This window comes from Nipponia nippon, unplaced genomic scaffold (genome assembly GCF_047370975.1).
Source record: "Nipponia nippon isolate SJK-2023a ecotype South Korea unplaced genomic scaffold, ASM4737097v1 scaffold_3, whole genome shotgun sequence".
Lineage (NCBI taxonomy): Eukaryota > Metazoa > Chordata > Aves > Pelecaniformes > Threskiornithidae > Nipponia > Nipponia nippon.
This window is the reverse complement of record NW_028262347.1, coordinates 108,746,064-108,768,456: the sequence shown is the minus strand read 5'-3', so window position 1 is coordinate 108,768,456 and position 22,393 is coordinate 108,746,064. Positions and strand designations below refer to the sequence as shown.

At 37.1% G+C, this 22,393-nt stretch overlaps 1 protein-coding gene across 8 annotated transcripts in view; it reads left to right on the top strand.

Annotated features, from left to right (window-relative positions):
• The window catches only part of EXOC6 (exocyst complex component 6), a 98,324-nt gene that overhangs the window by 10,849 nt on the left and 65,082 nt on the right, over positions 1–22,393 (top strand). For all 8 annotated transcript variants that reach the window (XR_015706299.1, XR_015706300.1, XM_087764587.1 and 5 more), the window contains exons 2-8: positions 8,369–8,540; positions 9,814–9,861; positions 9,963–10,053; positions 10,957–11,002; positions 19,063–19,267; positions 20,517–20,672; positions 21,680–21,748. Coding sequence is in view for 6 of the 8 variants with exons in the window: in XM_087764587.1 (XP_087620713.1) it covers positions 8,369–8,540; positions 9,814–9,861; positions 9,963–10,053; positions 10,957–11,002; positions 19,063–19,267; positions 20,517–20,672; positions 21,680–21,748 (787 nt within the window). In the remaining 2 variants the exon portion in view is untranslated. The remainder of the gene's footprint in view (positions 1–8,368; positions 8,541–9,813; positions 9,862–9,962; positions 10,054–10,956; positions 11,003–19,062; positions 19,268–20,516; positions 20,673–21,679; positions 21,749–22,393) is intronic.

The window sequence follows — 22,393 nt, the reverse complement described above, 5'->3', positions numbered from 1 at the left end:
TATGCATAGAGTGACTTTGAAGGATTTCTACCCCATTGATTTCAGCGAGGCAGCGTTTTCTTCTGAGTTTTGTTTTTAGTTAATTTCAACATAAAAGTAACATAGTTAATATTGTTTTATACTGTATGTTTGTTCTGTTTTGTTTCATAAACGTGTGCTACCTTCTCTTGAAATGTGGAGTTTCTGTGACATGCTGGAGTGTCACCTTTTCCTAAGGCATGAACAGATTTTCTGCCGCTTAGTCTGTTTATTGAGCAGGTAGACGACTGGAGTAAGGTAACAGAGTAATAGAAGTCAGTTGCTTCAACACTGTTAGTTGCTTCCCAACAGAGAGAAATACTGTGAGTTAATTTTAGTTGGGCTTTTGAATTAAAAACAGACTTTTTTTTAAAGTCATATTTCATTTTTTTCAGTGATCCTGGGAGATGTGCGTGTGCAAAGGATGTATCATATAGGCTGTTGATTTACACGAGAGAAATACACGATGATTTTCTACATATAGGCTATGTGAGCTCATAGAGTTAGCAAAAAATAATATAAAATTATTGGAAAATATATGCTTTGATTATATGTTTGCAGAGGAATGTGACACATTTAATCTGGAACTTATTGATTTCTAAAATAATATATTTACATATGTGTAGTGTTGGTATTCAAAGCCTACTGAAATAGGTAACTTAGACATTTGTGACATTAAATGTTCTGTTTTATTTCATATGTCTTGTGAAGGCTCTACTGAAATGATTGGTACGTATTTATCTTGAAGATTATGTCTAAAGTGCCCCAGATAAAGAAGACAGATTAGCTATAGGTGGTAATAGATGGCTAATTATTTCTGGGACACGTGTAATAGAAATCTGATCAAATCTTTAGAAAGAACTTAGAAGCTCACAGTTTCCTTTAGAGGTGAATCCATTGCTCCTAAAATGGAACATTTTATGTTAGAGTCTGTGGAAATATTAAGAGAAGATGAGAGTATTGCTGTGTGGACTTCAGCTTCTCATTTTATTTTCTATGAAATAACATAGGTTCCAACTATGTCCACTGTATCCATTTAGGTATATAAAACAGATGGCAAAACTTCGCATTTTGTTATGTGGCGATAGCTAGTACCACAGTGAGCGAAGCTAGCATTTTCTTTGCTTTTTTTTTCCTACTATTACAACACAAAATTAGAAAAAAAAAATAGCAGTGCAGCACTTGTTTTTCAGTTTCTTGCTTCATACATCAGTAAGTCGCACAAAGGCTTAGCAGGAAGAGGCATCTCCTTGGTCAGCAGTGTAAAAACAGGAAGGAGGAAGTCTATTGCAAATCTGGGTTCACTGATTATCAGTTCATGTTTCGCTGCAGAGGATGTCCATTAACAGCCATCAGCGTGATCCATTGCTTATCCAGCATGAACAATGACGGCTGTAGTGCTGCTACTACAGAATATGGACCCTGCTTATAGGAAGTAATGTTAACTAACAAACTGTACTCAGCCCTTTCCTGCTCATAGAAACAGGATACTATTAGTGAGAACAATTCACAGAAATTGCACATCCAGGAAAACCAGGCAAGTAAAGCATAACAGCTAAACTAAGATTAATAAAATCTTTTCTCCGATTAGGCCATAGCTTGAGTTCTACGTTGTTCTGGCATGTAATGCGATCTTTTAAATAGAGCGGTGAGATGCAATTATGAATAAGGATGGTAGAACTGGACCCTGGGTAGCGCCTGGCATAGAAAGGCTGCTTAGGTTTTAAGAAAAGTGCTTATTACCATAACTCCAGTTGAATTCCAGGAAACACCTGGACATTATTTTATAAAGCTTTTTAGGGTGTATGCAGCAACCTATATGAAATCACTCCATGGAAAATTCCCTACAAAGTATGCAGTTTGTGTAAACAGAAAATATCTTTGTATATTGTAGGGCAAAGGAAGTTTCTGCAGTGTTTCCTGTGAAATCGCAGCTTAAATGTAGCACGTGATACGGTATCGTGGTTAGGGATGCCATGGTTATAGTCACAATGACAGGTCTGTTTTAAGGGCAGAATCTTAATTTGCATGGTCAGTGTTTTGTGCTTGCATCGATCCCACTGAACTCATCATGCAAATTTGAATTGTAAATATTATTTTATTTTATAACTTTAATTTCTCTCTCTTTTTAATCAAATGAGAAATGGAGGGAGAAGACAAACATCTACTGGGCCACTTCTTGCAATGTGTGTATGGGAGCTAGTTGAGAGCATCTCTAGCCTCAGTAGAAAATTGGCTTTGGTAGCAAGATATGAATTCTAAAACCATGATTTTCCACAAGCACAGTTTATTCATTTGAGGGTTGGTTTATTTGTGTGTGTTTTGTTTTAAGGATTACTTTGAAAAATGGAATAAAAATTGTATGTCTGAGTTTCTTTTTTTGTGACTTGGTTTAACTGATCAAAGTGATCAGTTAAAAATTTTTTTTTTCCCCACAATGATAAATCTGAAGCTCTACAAATGAATCTTTTTATCTTGCATCCCTTGCAATTCAGAAGTTGCATGGTCAGGCTTATGTTCCATGTCAAACTTGTACAACTATTGTGCAGATATGTGTAATTCCCATCATCGTCACAGCATTCATGGAGATGTAACTGATTGACACTTACTAAGCGGTTATCGGTACCCTGAAAGGAATGTGTGTATAGAGTTTTCAATTGCTTCATATGTCTTGTGTAATCAGGAAGTGAAAGACTTTGTGGCAGTGTAGGCAGGGGTGGGGAACCTGCAGTTCGTCCTAGAAATGGGACAGAACTGGATGGGTTGGAGGTGTGTGAAAATGGTGGAAGGTGCCAAGTCATTAGTGAGGAGCTACTTTGTCCTGTAAAGAGATTGGTGTTTTTTCTCTATTTTTCTGACATGTTTTTTTGCTATTTATTAAATAGATGATATATTTTAAGAGTCTTTGTTGCTGTTAGAACCTGTTGTTATAAATGATTACTGGGAAGAGAATTGTTCACTCTAAAAAAATTTACAGTAATGCTTCATAAGCTCAGAGATGTTTCTCCTGAATATGGGTTGCAATTAAAAACTGAATAATTGCCCATTTAAAAAAGCAAAACACACAGAAAAAAACCCAATCCAAAAACCTTCAAGAAATAATAAATTTTTTTAAAACCCAAAAGTGATTTGTTAAATGTTTTTTTTTCTTTATCTAATAGACTGTTTTAGTAATGATTTTTAATTGACAGAGTTATTTATCACCAACCAGGAATTCATATTATCTTCTGAATCATTATTTTCTTGTGAAGGTGTGGAGCTTTTAATTTTAGTAAAATAAATTCAAGTTCATTTTTGACTGAAGCCTGAGTATCTGAACAGTTCTGCTTACCATTGAAAAGTTGCAGCTATTGCCATAGATATAAGGGGCAAAATTACTTTAGTTCTCATTCTGATTACTTTTGCATTACTTTTCCATGCTAAACTCCCGCCAAGTAGATTACAGTGGAAGTTGTGTTCAGGTTTCTGATTATTCTCATCTGGTAGTGGGAAGGTGACGTAGATGTGAAGACTGGGGATGAGGAGGGAAAAAGCAAATTTGCACTCAGGCATTTAATAACATGTATCCTGGTTGCATGCACAGAAAATATTTATATGAAATGAGAGCAGAAATATATTTTTGAAGATGTACTGTAACCATTTGTGAAGACATCTTTGATAGTGGTTTCGAGTGATAATGCATATGTATGGAGTTATCATTACAGAATGGATCAGATGATTTGAGGATAATTGATTTTTTAAAATTACTATTATTATTTTGTGAAGGATCAGGTGGAATTCATGGCAGGGTAGGTTTTACGATTCTTGGCTGAATTTTAGCTCTCAGGAGATTAGCCTTTTTGCTGGTATTTTTGTGCATAGAATGCTGGTATTTTTGTGCATAGAATGGTGCCCTCTGGTGCTTCAATAGATTTTTGCACATAGACACAAAAAAAATTGTCAATAAGGCCTATTAAATACATATTTTTCATATTGTGTTTCAGTTTTGAAAATAACAATTTTAGGGAGTTTTTTTATGGCATAAAGTAACCTTGTTTGGTTTTCTTCAATTGGGAAATGGTTGCATAGCTGAAAATTGTCCTTCATTTTTGATTGAGACCTGAATTCAAATCTGTTTATGTTTGTCTTTCTCCCTTCAGCCCAGCTAGTAAGAAAATATCAAGGTAAAAATATCCCTATTGCAATAAAATCGAGCCAGTGACTGAGACATCTTTCTCCTTTAGGTTAAGCTATCTATGACTATTCCTAATTAATTTTTTTTGCTCTTTTGAGTACTTTCTGCACTACCTTGTATTTACGCAGACTGGCATTAATATGACTCATATTGTCCAGTTGTTGGGATGAGTCAGAAAAAAGTCTCGCTGTCTATATGCAGAGTTCTGGGAAATATAAACAAATAACCCGCTACACATTACCAGAAAAATCCTTCAGCTCTGCTTGTGTTCTTCATGGGTGCCCTGCTTGCCCCATCAATTAGGAATCAAAATAGTACCTGCCCCGTCACCGATTCGCGGTACTGACGTCTAACTGGTCACTAAAGTTAATGTTCTGTCATTCCAGACTGAAAATTAAGATGGTATGTTGTTTAATTTTTTTTGGTGCCAAAATCAAGTACAAACTTCCATGTCCAACATCAGTGATCTTCTCCTTTTTTTTTCCAGTTTGAAGATTCATACTGAGAAAAAGCTTACTCTTCAGAGTTTCATGGTCTGAATCAACCACTAGTCATCCATAGGTTCCTATAGCTGTATAGATCGCAGGTTGAAAGCAATTGTAATACAAACTGACTATGTCTTTCAGTTTTGCTCAGTTGAGATTTGTGCTATATTTCAGACCACAGGATCCACTTCAGGGCCCCATAAAGCTGAAGAGGATCCTTGGGGTTCTTCATTCAGCAGTGTATAAATGTAAACAAAATTGAAAGACCTATATATTACACATGTAAAATTTCTCTTGATAGGCTAGGCACGTTTGCCCCTTTTTATGACACTTCCCACTGACATATGTGAAGTTAAAGTGAGAGAGAGATTTTTAGGGTATACGTAGTTGCACGTGACAGTCGTCTCCTGAAGAAATACATCTGGAAGGGTTACCATGTCCTCACTCTCTTCCCAACAGAACTGTGTGTGTGTTGTAAATTCTGTTAATTTTGTGTGGTAGTTTAAAAGAATTAGCTATAGGATGCTTTCAGGATTCCGTATCTCTCTCCAACATATTGCAATATGGTTATTTGTCTGCCCGATAGTTTAACTCTGAAAAGCGCAGAATTGCTATCAGGATTGCTTGCAGTGCCATAATCTGTTGAAATGTACACCTTCAGATAATTATTCAAAGGCAGCAATTACTTTATTTAGATATGTGTAGGTAATTTTTTGAAACGTATGTATGGAAAATAAGCTTCAGTATCAGAAATAAACCATACTGTACTATGTGTGATGTTCCATAATGGGTAAATCAGGCATGCACCACCTCAATTGTGTTTGCAGTTTTGCAAAAAAACCTGATTTCTGTCCTCGGCCAGAGATGGCATGGCTCTCTCAAGTACACTTACACTTTCAAAAAAGCCAGTGCTTAAGGTCAAACTTCCTTCTGAAGCCTCTGAAATAGCATGTGTATAGTGTTCTAAGAGTATGGCGTCTTAAGAAAGTTAGTAAACTTGTTTAATTTGTCTTCTTACTTCACACCTAGATCAGAGAGTTGTGATACAAAGTGTGAATTTCTTTTAAATACTGTGATGATTTATTTCTTTAAAGGTAAGCAGTTCTGTCTCGGGAGTTTTTTCACTAGAGTGCTGAAGAGGGTTGATTTGTTATTGTTCCCACAAGATGGAGCTGTCTACATATGTAATTAATATGGAATTTATACTGTTAGTGAATCTTAAGGAGCTCTGTCAAAATACTGTTTTAGATCACAGATCACCATTTTATTAGTATCCCTGCAGAAAACAGTGTAATGTAGAACATAAAAGTAACTCTTATTTTAATAAGGTAGGCTAATCTTGTGGTTAAGGCAGTGTGTTGGGACGTACACAGTATTGATTTCTTCTTCCTCAATTTTGAACATTTATTCCCTGTATGATTTTGAATCAAATATTGTGATAATACCCCTGAGAATTATCACTCAGTACTTTATTTATCATCATTAAATGGAAGTATAAGCTTTAATACTGAGAACAAATAATAAATACTGATTCTTAGAACAGTGGATACTGTATTGCCTATGCTACATCATATGTGCTTCCAGAATTTCTTGCACCTTTCTTTCCTCCCAGGCCAGGTTGCGGCTTCTCCCTCCAGCCAGCACCAGGTTCTGGGTGCAGGTGTTTCCCACTGGTGGGTGTGGGTCACTCATGATCTTCCACCACAGCCCTTTAAACCACAGTTGTCCTGGGCAGCCTTGAGGGATCCCTTTCAGGCAGTCTGACAGGAACCTCAGAAGAGACTGACTGTCACACATTTGCTCCTTCCAGCTGTCATTTCAAACTGCGGTGGTGGAAAGGGTGAAGGCTACGTTCCCCTTTGTGAACCACTTCATGGGTCAACAACCTTGGATTTTCCCCTGGTGCACTTCGGAGGAAAGAACCTGCCTTTCAGTACCATAGCCTGATTTTCCTATCAATCATAAGCTGAAGGGGGATATTCTAGGAGTATGTTATTGAATAGATTTTTCCCTGAGAAAATATCTATAGCAAGCAGGCTATCAGGAACTGGCTTTCTTCCTTTGGCATGTAGGACAGCTTATTACCTTTCTCATTGCTCTAACTTCAGTTGCTTCTCTGAGTATTGTCCAAGGTCAAAGGAACTCAAAAAGGATGAAGAATCTAGTTACAAGAGTCTTTTCAATCTCTTCTGTATCCTTTTCTTCCTTGAAGGGTCAAGTTCTTCAAGTTCTTGTCAGACACTCAGCTATAGGTTTGTTGAATGGGTGATGATGACCCCAGATCCTGGCAGAGCCCAGCTGTCTGGTTAGAAAAGAGGATCTTGAAGAATATGGGAACTCGTACTTCTCTGAGAAGACCAGTGGGGAAGTACTTTCTCTCTACTCAAGAGTTTTAGAAGCTTTGACTGACTGTTGCCTGGGTCTTGAACTTAATACTGTACTTCTAAAAGTAACATTGAGACCATTGAAATGTCAGCCTTTCCCCTTACCCCGCCCCCATCTTAAGATTTTAAAATATTTTTTATTTTTTTTAAAGCAGGTTCTCCTTATGGATTTCTGGAGAAAGCTTTCTAATTATGAAAAGAAATTAGATGCTAAAAAAGCAATTTAAAGATTTTTGACCTCCTGATTTTTCAAAGGCTTGTAGTTTGCAGTACAAACACGTTTGTACATGTATGACTATTTCATCCTCATATTGCCGCCCTCATTCTATCTGAAAAGCTGCTTCAAAAATTACCTGTCTTTGCTGTTGTTGCTGTATCAAGTTATTAATCAAATTTTGGAACTGCTTTTGCCTTACCTTTCTTGGAAGACTTCATACCTTTGATTTCCAGTACAGTTCTCTGTAATACCTCTTTTCTTGCTTCCTCTGCTAAAGTCTAAAGCTTTAAATTGCCCCTGTCTCCTTTGCTCACTCTCATGCTTGAGCATTTTTCCACGCAGCTTTCTATTTCTGACGCAGCTCAACAAGCTACGCCGGTATTTTCTCCTGGAGTCATGTTTCCTGCTCGAGGTTTCCAAGTGTGCTATTCAACCAATTAGTAAAATAAACCAAAAGACCTGATTTTAGCCATTTCTGAAGGTTAGATCCCATTGAAGTAGCAGCCTTAGGCATGTGCATGTCATGGTTTTGCTGCAGGAAACGTTGAGCATGGGCAGGAGGAGGCAGGGAGCAGTGGGGCTTGCCTTCCGCCAGGGGTCCGGCTGCTGCCGCACAGTGGTCTGGTCGTTCTGGCTGGAAGCATCCAACCCTGATTTAGTTGGATAACTCTGATGTTAGGAATACGAGAAAAGCAAATTTGTATGTTTGCACTTCTTTATATTAGCACAGAGCGGAGTTTGATAGAAAAGCGATCATGCTATTTGAGGTGGTCAGAGAAACTGATTCTTTTGTACCCATATTTGAGCATTAGGGCATAAATAACAGAGCAGTGAGGCTCAGGTCAACCGTGATGTAACTGGTTAAGCACCTGGATTAATGCCATAAGGGCTGGGTTCAGTTCTCAGTTTTGTGCCATCTCTTTCTTTTAATGCTGATTTTCGTGGAGTGGATCACAAGTGATGCCACCGTAACATCACGTTTGCGTGCTTTTATTTTCTTTTTAGAAGAGAGATTTCAATAAAGATCCTTGCATACTATTTTTAACTGGGGGAAAAAGTAAACTTTGATTTTCTTATTTGTATTTAACAGGTCTGTATATGATGACCAACCAAATGCACATCAGAGGTTTATGGAAAAACTAGATGCCTGCATACGTAACCATGACAGGGAGATAGAAAAGATGTGCAATTTTCATCATCAGGGTTTTGTGGATGCTATTACAGAACTTCTTAAAGTTAGGGCTGATGCAGAAAAATTAAAGGTAAGGAACTAGTTTTTTCAGAATTTCGTATATTATTGTCTTTGAATTTAAAAGAAGGAATAAGAATTTAGTGATTATCACATACACTCTGATCTTTGCAACAGTTTTTCAAAAAGTGGATTATTTAGGATTTGTGATTAGAGCTGTGTTGCCTGATCCAGTACTTTACATTTACAAAGCTGAATATTTTATTAGGTCTAATTCTGATTTTTTTTTTTTTTAATATATGCTTTCAGAAAATGTTACCAAAATTATTTTGCCCTTTTTAAAGGCTTTCTCAGAAGGTAAAGAACAACAAATGGTAAACCCAATATTTCTTACACAGGTCTTTTTCTAATCGTGCATTTATATGTCAGACCTTAGAAAAATTTAAAATCTTAATTAGAAAAATAAAAATACTGCAATTCTGGATGAAAAATAAATTTTCTTTGCTCTGTAAAGAGCAGGAGAGTAGGTGGAGTTAGTAGTTTTCATTAGAAATGAGAATTTTTACTCCCAAATCAGAATGCAGAATAGTGAATTATGAGATCCGTCCCTTTTAGCTCTCTTTACACTTTTGAGAGCAAAATATGCACACCAGACAGAATGAGCATAGTTCATCAGAGGTTATGATTAGAAGAGCATTATATAAAGGATATTCAGATAACAAGAGACCAAATACAGCGTCAATGAGGTCATTGAGCATCTTTGTTCAGAAATTAATGAGATTTTTAATAAACTAGAATGTGCTTCCTTATTATGATGACCTAATGAGTCACTTACTATGTGGGAAAATCTGAGGTCGAGCTTTGCCTGCACCTGCAGCATTAAAATGTTGCTGTGGTTTGGAGATTTCCACGTTTGATGTTAATCAACCACCCGGTGTTTGCATTCAGCAAAGTATGAATGTTTAATTACCATAAAATGCAATCACCATTTCTTACAGACAATGAATGGCCCATAGAGCTCATTGAGGTTATCAAAAAGGGACCAGTGGTCAATTGGGTCAATGATTTGAATTGTTTGACAGACCTACAGAAACAAGGAAAGTTCAAAAATCCCAAGTAAATTTGAGAAGTTTGCCACAGAATCTGTTAGAAAGAACTGTCATAAGTAATTGAAGTTAACAAAAGCCCTTTGCGATCAAAAGTTCAAGTTCAAGCTGTAGAGTTAATTTGAATTTGCATTTCTTTGTTCTAAGTTTCTCATGAAGCATGATCTGATTACAAGGGTGAGCAGTCACATCAGGGCAATATATGCATATTTGTCTAACAAAGGTGAAATTATTTTTAAGGTCCAAGTTACTGATACCAACCGAAGGCTTCAGGATGCTGGGAAAGAGGTGAGAAACTGGTGCTTCCTATATGGGCATTTTGAATATTTGTAGCAAATTAAATTTATTTGCATAATTTGTGATTTTCTTTCTTTCTTTTAATCTCTAAGGTGATAGCCCAAACAGAGGAAATCATCCGATGTAGAGTTCAGCAACGGAATATTACAACAGTTGTGGAAAAACTACAGTTGTGTCTTCCAGGTGAGTGACCTATTGCTAAATATGAAGGCAAATTAAATAAAGTAAGTCACAATAGCCAAAATGGAAAAGAATTTTATTTTTTAAGTTGTGGTTCTGTAACATCCAGTTTAACAAAAAAATTAACAGGTTTTAAAAAGATGTCAACATGTAGGTTCCATGTCTTTTACAATATTTGATGTAGAGCAGTTATGCCACTTTGTGAGAAGACAGTGAGACAGATATAAGTGGTGCAATGTAGCCACATACAGCTTTAAATGAAGTAATATTTTTAATATAATAAACAATGAATTTGTTGCTAAGGAGGGTGTTTGAATTCTAGAGAAAATACTAATGATTCTATTTCAACGTTGTGCTTTTAGCTCTGTGTCATTACAGGCTTTTTTTTTTTTTTTTTAATAAAACATAAGGGCTCTAAATGATGTTTCAGAAAGGTAATACTGTAGGATTGCACACAGCTCTATAAGGGTTTTATCCTGTTTGTGATATTGACATAAAACAGATCTGAGAATTTTTCTGTGTAAAGTCTTGTTGTTGACTTGTTATGAGTACAGTAGGTGGTACTGTTGCCATTTAATGGAGACAGGTCATAGACTGATAGTGCAGATAAAGTTATGGTACGTAGTAAGTGAATGAATATGCTTGAAATATATATCGTCTACTGTTTTGTTTAATCCTAATTCTTTTTCATTTAAAAGCTGTTAAGAGTTCAGTTCTTTTTTCTTTCTTAGATGCATTCTAGAATTTTTTTGGCTAATTTTATCACATTTATGTTGTAGTAGGAATGAGGTAAATTTAGCATATCCTTTTCTACGGTTTATTTTGTCCTTTACAGTATATATTTTCCTCTTTTATTAACTAAAGCCACAATAAGATACATGGGTTAATCTGCTTGTTTTTATGCAGTGCTGGAAATGTACGGCAAACTAAAAGAACAGATGAAAGTAAAAAGGTGAGTGAACTTATTTCTGTGAGTAAAATATAACATTTGTAAGTAAACTGATAGAATAGCAAACACTAATGTAGACAAGTAAGTATTCTAAGTCCTGTAGCTTGGTACGTGTAGTCTTTTCATAATACCTTGTCTGTGTTCAAGAATGTTACTGCAGGTGAGCAAATGTTATGTTAAATATAAAGACTTTTTGGAGCTTAGTGATTGCCATGAAAAATAATGTTTACTTGAATAAGCAGTGAAATTATGATTATAAAATGTGAATTAAAGTGTATTTTTTTTTTGATGCTTAAAACAGTTTAAGAAGCAAGAATAATAAGATCCTTAGGGAGTAAAGATCTTTCAGAGTACAGTAATACCTGATTAATCTATCATGATGTATTTAAATCAAATTCATAATCCAAGAAAAAAGCACATTTCACTCCATATACCTTTCTTTAGACCTATCTGGTATCTCTATGCTAATTTTTGTGTACGTGGGACTATGAGAATGAAGTGCAGAAAATGTGTTGTGGTTTGTTTTTTTTTCCCTCTGTGACAAATTGACTTGTTAAAAAAAAAATTAAAACCATAATTAAAAATAAATTCCTAGAATAAGGGTTTCTAACTGGTATGTGACCAGTTGCTCCTTCCTCTGCTGTGTCTTCACTTTCCATCTTCTCAGAGAGCCACTCACTGCTGCTGTAACCCCAGTATCCCCAGTTCTCTCTCCATGGCAGCTTGGCTGCCCCTGCCCCCATGTAGCTGTCATCCTGTCCCACTGGGGCTGATGCTGCTGCCTTGCACCTCATGCACACCCACCCCAGGAATACTACTGCTGCTGTTTTCCTGATTTCTACAGCATCATTGCCACCTTCGTCCCTGCCTGCTTTTCATACAGCCTCAGTCACACCGGTTGCTCTGTGTCTTCCCTTACTGGATTCATGATCATTGTTGTTGCTTCCTTGTGTGCCTGGCATCACTGCAGGGAGCTCCTGCTAAAAAGTCTGTCCGGACCTGACTGTTTCCATTTGGAACTAGCTATGCGTAGTCACGTGTCTACAGGGCTTCTGTGTAATCTAGATTTGCTTTTGGGCTGTTTGTCTGGATTTCTGTTGTTTGGGTGGCCAACACCTCCTGCCATACTGCTGGACATCTGAAAATCCTCAACAGTGGCCACTGTGTATGAGTAAATCAGCTCTAAAGCCTGTGTGCAGACATGTCCAAAAAGCATCAGATCTGCTGTACACATCAGATCAATCAAGACTGCGGTAAATCTGATGCATCTTCGACAGTGGTATATGTGCTACACGATACCTGTGCACACATGCTGTCTGGGAGGTCTTCTGCAGAAATAGAAGAGCTTTAAGACAAACCTAATAGCTATGGCACTATGCTCTCTCTTACTACAATCAAAACTTGCAAGATGTGAACCAGTGTGGTAGATCTTATCAGCTTGACTACTATGCACTGTTTCCTCTGAACAGGACACTGGTTTGACATCTGCTTAGAGCAGCTGGCAGCATGTTGTTGCAGTGCTCTTGGAGCAGCTCAGCAGAAAGATGTAAACAGTCCAGCGCCCTTGCTACTCTGGTCAGAGAACAGACTGCAGGATGTGCTGTCTGAATCGCACCACTTCCTTCTGCAAGGTCGTCTGTAGAGTGTGCTGCATTTAGCGTGTTGGAAATATGGAAACACTGGGATTAAGGCTTGCATTCTGCCATTCCCTTGCTCTGTCAGGCAAGACAAGCAGCATCCCGGTTTTAGAATTACAAGGGAAGTTACAGTTCCTAATGTCATCATGGAGAGATCACTTAGGTGAGATAAAATTGCAGATGGCTTTTAGCATTTTGTCTCCATGTTTGCTAGTAGTTTTGTAGAGTCCACTGATGGTTGCTATGCTTTCTGAGAAATAGTCAATACTCTTTAAACCTAAAACTAAATTTCTGTTCTTTTAAGAGATTCAGATCTGATAATTTTCCTATGGAAGGAGTTGCCAGACAGGAAGTCTTAAAAGTCAAAGGAGGATATACTGAATTGAGGGGTTTGGACACGTCATTGTCATACCATAAAAAGATCTAAGGGAGAGGGGAGATGCCACAGCTTTGATGTACCATACCTTGAAATCACATAGAGTGCAGAAGGTTTAGACTCTGCTGCAGGCTACTGCTCCAGCTCAGATATCTCTTTCATTAGCTACGCTACAGTTACTACTTTGCCTGTGACTTACAATTCCCTATAATACAGCCTAGAGGTGGCTATCCTATGGAACTTGCAAGTAATTCAAATGGTAATTTTCTTGTGGCTTAGCAGGCAACAAATCCAAAGAGTGAGTGTATCCTGGCCTTTATCACTAAGTGATTGAGCAATAGCAAGGACATCCCTGGCATCAGTGCAAAAACCTGATAGCTGATGTGTGCAGGTACAAGGAATTTCAAAACTGACCTTCCTAAGTTTTGCTGTCAAGCTTTCCTGGAAGAGTCAGAGAGAGGAGCATTCACAATCCCTGTCTTAACAAAACAATAAGGAATGTTTATTTTAGGCAAAGATAATTTTTCCCCATAAACCTCCACTGAGGTTGTTAATGCAGCAAAGTTTTCATTGGTCTTTTTTTAAAAGACCTCTTTTCTTTTGACTTTCTCTGCTTGCAGCCTTTTAGACATATTTTCATTATTCCATTGTCTTACAGTCTTGCACTATGAATTTCTACTGTTTTAAGGAAAGGAAGAAGAAAGCGTGGATATTCTATATTTTTGAGGGGCAGTTGTTTTAGTATAAAGATTGGAATTCCATTCCCTTCTCTCCATGGCAGACACCTTTTAAGATAATGCAGGATTTGGGGTCTGGAATACATACTAGTTTACGCAGATGGAATGGAGGTTTACTGAGGAGTCCAAAAAGCCATCTATTGAGAGCAACTTTTGGTCCCTACGAACATGAGCTACATTTGAACTGATGACCTAGAGGTGAAAGGCTCTGTATGCTATTTATCTGTCTTTTGAGCCATGCGTAACACAAGTTGACAAGAACTATAGTTGTGAGAGGAAGTAACTGTGGAATCTGCTCTAAACAGACACAATTGGCTGGAAAGAGTTATGGAGGGTTTAAATTCTTAGCTGAGGAAGCACAAGGGAGAGGCGTGGTTTCTCCCACTCCTCTCCAAAACACCTAGTGGGGGCTATGCATTTAGACTGAACTACCTAGATCTTTAATTTTAAGTCAGAGATAAGATCATCACACATTTTATACGGCTCTGTTACCGTGGCCTGTGCGTTTGGATTTTGATATGTGTCTCTGGAGAAAGTTCCCAGCTGCTTCAAGAGACTGTGGTCTAATTGAGAATTGTTAGAACTGGTGTTTTTGCAAACCTTGTTTCACTAGGAGTATTACCAAAAACCCCCCAAACTCGCTATACAATGAAAATAATTAAATCAATCAATCTGCTAAGGTTGTTGCTGAATCTTCTTGAATCTGCTGTGAGAAGGACTAAGGAAAGAGTAGTCTTTCAGAGTGAGCTTTTTGCCCTGAAAGACTTGGCTTTGTTTTCTGACCTTACTATAAGCTTTCTTTCAAACTGTGGTAAAGACAGAGTTGATCAGTTATTTAGGTTGCTAAGTCCCACTGAGACAGTCATGCAGCCTTTCTCTGCATAAACCTTCCAAGCATTCAAATAAACCTGAAGACATAAAGGTAAGTAAATAAGAAAACTTCACAATTTATATAATTTGATTCTACCCATGTCTGTATGGAAAGATATCGGAACAGATAAAACTGATGGTGATTTGATTTTGGTTTTCTGCATTGTTTTGGAACCATGTCAAAATGAAGCACTGAATTTTACCAACTGCAAATCAGTACTTCCCAAGGTATCATGGCTCTGGCAAAAAATTCCATGAAAATATGTATTTGGTACTGACCTGTCAGCTGCTTTCTTTCTCACTGTTCTCACAACCCTATTTGTTTGATAATTTCTATTTTTAAAAAAATCTCCTATCACATCATTGTGGAAGAAAAAGGTATTCCACAGATCTTGGGTTTTTTTGCACAGCAACTCTTTAATCTGATTTTCAGAAATATTGAGCTTTTGACTCACTTTACAGAAGTTTCAGAGTTAGTAGTACCTTGATGTCAGTTCATGGTCCTTTAGGCCAACTGACAAAATTGGTGTGCTGGGGAAGTTTAAAAATTAGGTTTGGAATTGTTAAGGCAACTAGATTTAAAAACAAAATAAATAGTTGTTCCTGTGGTGAAAGGTTTTCAATTGAAATTTCAATACATCATCTTCAAGATCTCTGTGAATGTGACTTTTCCACAGTATTATTGAAAAATTCCAAGGAACTCCCTTAAATTTGTTTGGTAGAGTACAAAAACTTTTTCATATTTACTTAATGGAAATGTAATAAGCAGGAATAGACAGTATTTGCCTCTGAGGGAAGCAGAAAAGTTGGAGATTTTTTCTTTGTAAATTAAGTTTGTTTCCTTAATTAAAATAAAATGAGAATTTTAAGGTCTCTCCTCTTGTGTTTTTCAGCAGGAAATTTTGAGACATGACTACACCTTTCTTTACTCAAAAGGCTTGTGTACAAATGCGTTATTCTCAATAAAATTCACAGCCTTTGAGTTCATCTTGCTCCTGTCCTATGTAGCTTCTTGACTACTCTTGTTTAACTTGATGGGACTTTTTTAGTAAATTATGGTATTTCTCTTAATGGCCTCCGAATGACACACTGCTGATAAAAATCTTAAAAGTTCTCTCTGTCATTTAAAACATAACTTAATACTTTGTGTACACTGAAGTAATGGTCACTTTCTTTTTCTTTTGGATTTTTTGTGTGTTGATGTTTCAAATTCTAATACAAACCTGACTACTCTGTGCCTGGGACTTGGACATTTTGTAAAACGCCAGCTCAATTTTAGAATATGATGATGCAAAACACTAATATTAATCTTCTGGGGGTTTGGGGGTTTTTGTTTGTTTGTTTGTTTGTTTTTCCAGTCCTGCTTCTTGCTGGTTTTAGAAGTTTCCATTTTTATAGTTTGAAGATGTTAGTAAAATCTGTCTTATAGTTTTCTGGTTCTGTTGACAAGGTGGACCAGTTCTGGACAGACTTACCATATGACCTCTATTGGTGTTTCAAACTTGTGTCTTCGATTTCAAAGCTTACATTATACATTTTGTGTTGGGGAACATATTCTTACATGATTAGCTCAGAAGAATAGACAGAGGACTGCTATATTTATATGAAAAAAAAAAAAAATTGAAGATACATCTTTAACTCATTTTTAGTCAAATGGGCAATCTTTACCATATATGATTGATAATATGTGATGGGAACTAATAATATTGTTGTCAAAATCTTCAGCATTGAGTTAAATCTATGGAATGTTTTTAAAGCAAAATATACAAATACATCATTCCATGAAATGACATGAAAAACTTTTTAATTTAAATCCTGACCTGCAGATGACCTTCAAATTAATAAGACTTCAGTGCTTTATCAGAACAGATGTTAAAAGGGCAAGGTCCTGAGCTCCATATATATATATATATATATATATAATTAGTAAGGGACTCTAGAATGGATTTAAAATGGATTATGTTAATTCTGATCTTAGAGACAGCAGTCAAAAACCTTCCAGATGAACTAACAGTGTTCTGATAAGCTGATCCGTATAATTTAAATAAAAACCTTTTATACGATTTTGATGCTATTATGGTTTTATTCCCCAGAAGTCTCACCATGTGGCACTCTTGGTCATTTACTATTTAAAAAAACAAAACCCACACACGTAAAACCCCCAGACCCCTTCTTATCTGCAACATTCCCGTCGCCTTATGTATATTTTATATAAACCAAGTATATAATAAACAAAAGCTCCTAATTTACACTTGAAACCCCTTTATTTGCAGTCTCCTGAAAGCAGTTGTGTTCTGGAATAAGAGAGAAGATTTTTCCCATTCTCCAGCTGTGCTGAACTGTTAGCTTAGAAATGTCTTGTTTGAGAAAATTCAGAACAATGTGTTTATTTCAGAAAGGAACAAGAAGCTATGACTGAAGTATTAATAATTTATTTTTGCTTGTCTGCAGAAGGGGAGCCAGCAGCTTGAATTGTATTTCAGTTTAAAAGTGTTTACTCACTATGTCTACAAAGTAATATCCAGAAGCAGAAGAACTGGAAAGGACACTTTTCTAGGTTTTCTTGAACATTTGAAGGGATTTCGCTGATATTCAGCTTTTCCCTTTCAAAATGATTTGGTAATTTTCCAATACTGATTGTGTAGGGCTTTCAGGAGGAAAAAGGAGCTAAGGTTATAATACGAAAAGTTAAAAATGGGCTGTATTTGTGGAAAGAAAGGGCTGGAACTAACGGCAAGTTAATTCAGTTTGATCTCAGTTTTTCTCCTTTTCCTATTCAAGACCAAGCTAGAAGGCATCAGTTCACCTTATTCTGTTACAATAGGCCAAACTAAATACATTTTTTGAAAAGCCTCCTGGGCTGATTAGCTGGTAAGAAACCTACGTAAAGGAGAAGTATTGTCACATCTATGCTGTCCTATTCATGTTTAACCTGTTTGCTGCATCTCTCTTTAAAATCCTGTTGACATCACAGATTTGTTGATCATGGTGTTTCTGTTTATTGCCTTCTTAGTTTTGCTGTCTGTCCCAGAGTTGGCCCACATCTATTTTGCTTTATCTTTTCAATGAAGTAAAAATTTTCACAAGCATTCTGCCTTAGGAGCCTGTGTGACATTTGAAAATAAAATAGAGAAGGGTATTAACTCCAGGAACAGGCATATAGGAGCCCAACTCAGCTCTGAATCACCTCCTTGTGTTGGTCATCTCTCTACTGATTATAAGAGGAAGCATGGAAAACCAATTTCCCTCAATTAAAATTTCCTTCTTTAAATGTTTCCCTAAATCAGCTGAAAGCATTAAAATTTTACTTATATGCTATAGGCCTGAAGTTGATAAATGGTTTTATCAAGTAAGTCTTGGCCCCACAACCCCTGTAACCTATGAGACAACTGAGAGTGAAGACAGGTAAATAACTGTAGTAATAGATAGTGTTGATGTCTCAGTATTTGGTAGCTTTCTTTTGTCAAAATTGTTTGAGTCTCTATTTTTTTTTATTTACTTTGCAGTGAAATCACTTTTAATGCTTAGTTTTAACTTGAGTATTTCTTTAAACTCATTGTCCCTTGGGTAAATTTTCACAACATAGTTATGAATGTACTGTACAACATCTGCATAGTGTATGGACATGAGCGGAAGTATTTCCTGGTGTTTTGTTTTTTCCCCCTCTCAGGCCATGTCTTCCATATTTCTGCTACCAATAATCTGTAGGCTAACAGAACACAGAAGAATAGAGAAAATTATTGAGTCTTTTGGTTTTTTTTGTTTAAAAAAACCTCTGACCTTAATGCTTGTTCGAAGTAGTTTTCTTGGTGGGATATACTGTATTTTGTCAGAAGAGTAAATAGATTTGTGGTTTACAGCAAAATATGATATACTGCTGGAAAAAATATTGCTTAAGATAAGTGTATACATGTCTTTTCCATCTAAGGATGGTGGAAAGAGGGTGGGTGTGGATGTGTGTATATGTTCACATATACCTAAAGAAGGCAGATACATACAGGCACACTTTTCCAAGATTTTTTTCATTGTTTGGTGCATATACTGTGATGTTGGGTGATTAGCAATTTTGTGTTTCAGAAAAAAGAACTCATAAAAAACCCTAATGAATTCAATCTAGAAGGGAAGGTAATTGTTATGACTTTAGTGCCTCCATTCTGCAAGATGCCCCATGTGGTTTTAGGAATCTATTGATGAACAGCTAATACCATAGGAGCCGACTTAAAATTTTTACTTGACTGAGTCACTGTGACAGTTCACTGTTTTTTTCCAAACTAAAGCATTATATGGATAACCTTTCATTTCTTATTTTTTCTAAGAACAGAGTTAATTTCATTAGATATATATTGATTGCGTCTATGGTATCGATATCCTATATTTGATAAACAAAGTATTTTATTAAAGTTTTATAAGAAGCTACATAATTTGATTTTAATCTCTTTGTAGATACTATTCTGCTTTAAAAACAATGGAACAGCTAGAAAATCTATATCTTCCTAGAGTTAGTCAATACCGTTTTTGCCAGATAATGATGGAAAATCTTCCAAAACTGCGTGAAGAAATAAAAGAAATATCCATGTCAGATCTCAAGGATTTCTTAGAGAGTATTCGAAAGCATTCTGACAGAATTGGGGAAACTGCCATGAAGCAGGTAAGCTGACCTAACAGGATGACTTCAGTCCTGTTACCTACTGAAAAGAGCAGTGTTGATAGTCTCAGGTTAGCCCAAAAGATTTGTCTAAGGATTATAGTCATCTCATAGACCTTTGAGTAAAGATGGAGAGCTGTGAAATGCTTGCAAGCATCTTGGGTAGTTTCTTCTCCTGGACATGAAGTTGTCAATTCTAGCGGTCCATGGCTAACACAGGAAGCAGCAGCGTGACACCTCAGTAGCATCAAACTTTCCTTCCAAATTCGTATCTATGTCCTAGACAAGACGTAGTTTCCTCCCTGGGAAAGGAAGGAGAAATGCTGTATATCTCAAGTTGCAAAAAAATGTGAAATACTTAGAGTAGTCAACTCCTAGACAGCCCGTAACTCAGCAGCTACTACACCAAAACAAAGAGCAGCCCATCTGGCAAGGATGAATAACTAAAAGACATGTTGAGATAACTGCTTAGCTCTTTCTAAAGTATTAATACAGGGCATGGCATTGGCATATTGATCTCAAGAGAGGGCACACTCCAGAGGAGAGAGAGCAGAGGACTGAGGTGAGAGCCAGGATGAGGCTGGGACAGCTGGAGCCCTTGCCTGTTCCATCACAAAATAATCTGCCACTTCAAAGCACTGGTCCTGAGCAAATTCTAAAGCAATTAGTGCTTTTAAAATTTATTTGGAGAGCAAGTAAACTTTTCATTTGACTTTTTGTTGGGCAGGGTTCAGGTCAGGTTGCCATTTTGTCATCTAAGGTTCTTGTAAAATGCAGCATTGATTATTATAAATGAAACGTAATCGCAAGGTTATAGTGTGCTACCTTGTTGCATTTTTTCAGTAGTAAGGATGATATGGTGCATTTGGTTTCTGCAGCTGACTGCTCACTAAGGCTTAACTGAAGACAGCAAACAAATAGCTGGAAACTCTGTGATAACTGTACTTCATTTAAATATTGATTCTGTTTGCAATGTATGATCAAGAAAATTACAGACTACTTTTTGAATTTTTCTACCTTTAAAATTGCATTCTGGGGATTAGGGAAAAATTATGCAGAAATTAGCTATGGAACTAATTAATCATCCCAAATTGATTAAGGACAAAATCATCGGCATCGGCTGAGTACACACATCTTGCAGTTATACTGATGCGTGTTCAATAGCACCACCTGTTTTTCATGTCACAGCATATCCTCATCAGCGATGAAATTTGCATTACATCCCTCTTTATCAGTACTACTTTTAAAACAGGCACAGCAGCAGAAAACCTTTAGTACCGCTCTTCAGAAGCAAAATAATGTAAACTATGGTCGGAATATGCATTTAGGCAGAAGCAGAATTTTGGAATCCAAGAATGAAATTACATTGAAGCGAACGTTTGAAGAAGATGATGAACATGAAGAAGAGGTAACTTTACACTAATCAATATGTCCTATTTAAAGTGATTTTTGTAGGTTTATTGAACAGAACTTGCAGTACATTGTCTGTAGATAGTCAGTGTTAGTTAGGAAGGACCAGAGAACACCTTCAAGGGACACCAGTCCAGATCAGCATTTTAGGGGGAGAAAACAGTGCCAAAATATTAGTTGTGTTAATGATAGCTTTAGCATCATGTTTGGGGACAGTCAAACTTGTAATTATTCTGGAATTCAGTTGCAATTTACATTATATAGTACCTGCCCACTGTAAATGATATGTGGCCTATTGGAATATTCTGCTATTGCTAAAGCGAGTATTTCTGTGTTGAGGACTTCAGCTTGTATTAGAACTCTTTCAACTATCGAATACTCAGTATTCATAAATTGAATAAAACAGCGAGTATTTAGACCTTTAAATCTGGTGCTCTGAAAACACAGTGAAAGGAGTCTGGTCTTGTAACACAAATAAAATCTAGTACTGTGATACAACGGGAGAGGAGAGTTGAGCAATTAATTTACTCCTTTGTGATAGAACCCATCCATTTTTGGGTCCTGAAATTACTGGTAAAAAGGCTGATGCAGTTACTCTTGAAGTCATTAGAGCAAAATCCTTCTACCACTTTCTATGAAAACAGTAGTTTTAGTAGCCATAAAACCTGTCAACAGAGTTGGCCTTTGCTTGTCTCAATTTGATCATGCTTTTGTATTCAACCCCAATGTATTTCCATATTCATCTGAACTTTAGATTCATCAGCCTACTACCTTAACAATCTACTAAACTACTAATTCTCCCCTAAATCTCCAAATTTTAAGAAACCAAGTTGAGCAGTTGTAACATTAAGGGCACTAAAACAGAATTTAAAAGGAAGGGATAATTCCTTACCAGTAAGATTGTCTTACGAAGTATTTAAGTAGGCTAGTTCTGCTGGTAATGTATCACATTTTGCAGATTATATGGTTTTTATGCTTTATATACTTTTTCCTTTCCTTCTTCAGGTTTTAACTGCTCAAGATCTTGTAGACTTTTCTCCAGTCTATAGATGTTTGCACATCTACTCTGTTTTGGTATGTATTAAGGTGGCTTCAAAAAGATATTTTACTTCTTCTGGGTTAAAAACTGGCTGGAAGGCTGAGCCCAGAGAGTGGTGGTGAATGGAGTCAAATCCAGTTGGCAGCCGGTCACGAGTGGTGTTCCCCAGGGCTCAGTACTGGGGCCAGTCCTGTTCAATATCTTCATTGATGATCTGGATGAGGGGATCGAGTGCACCCTCAGTAAGCTTGCAGATGACACCAAGTTGGGTGGAAGTGTCGATCTGCTGGAGAGTAGGAAGGCCCTACAGAGGGACCTGGACAGGCTGGACCGATGGGCCGGGGCCAACTGCCTGAGATTCAACAAGGCTAAGTGCCGGGTCCTGCACTTCGGTCACAACAACCCCATGCAACGCTACAGGCTGGGGGAGGAGTGGCTGGAGAGCTGTCTGGCGGAAAAGGACCTGGGGGTGTTGGTTGACAGCCGCCTGAACACGAGCCAGCAGTGTGCCCAGGTGGCCAAGAGGGCCAATGGCATCCTGGCCTGTATCAAGACTAGTGTGGCCAGCAGGACTAGGGAGGTGATAGTGCCTCTGTACTCGGCACTGTTGAGGCCGCACCTCGAGTACTGTGTTCAGTTTTGGGCCCCTCACTACAAGAAGGACATCGAGGTGCTGGAGT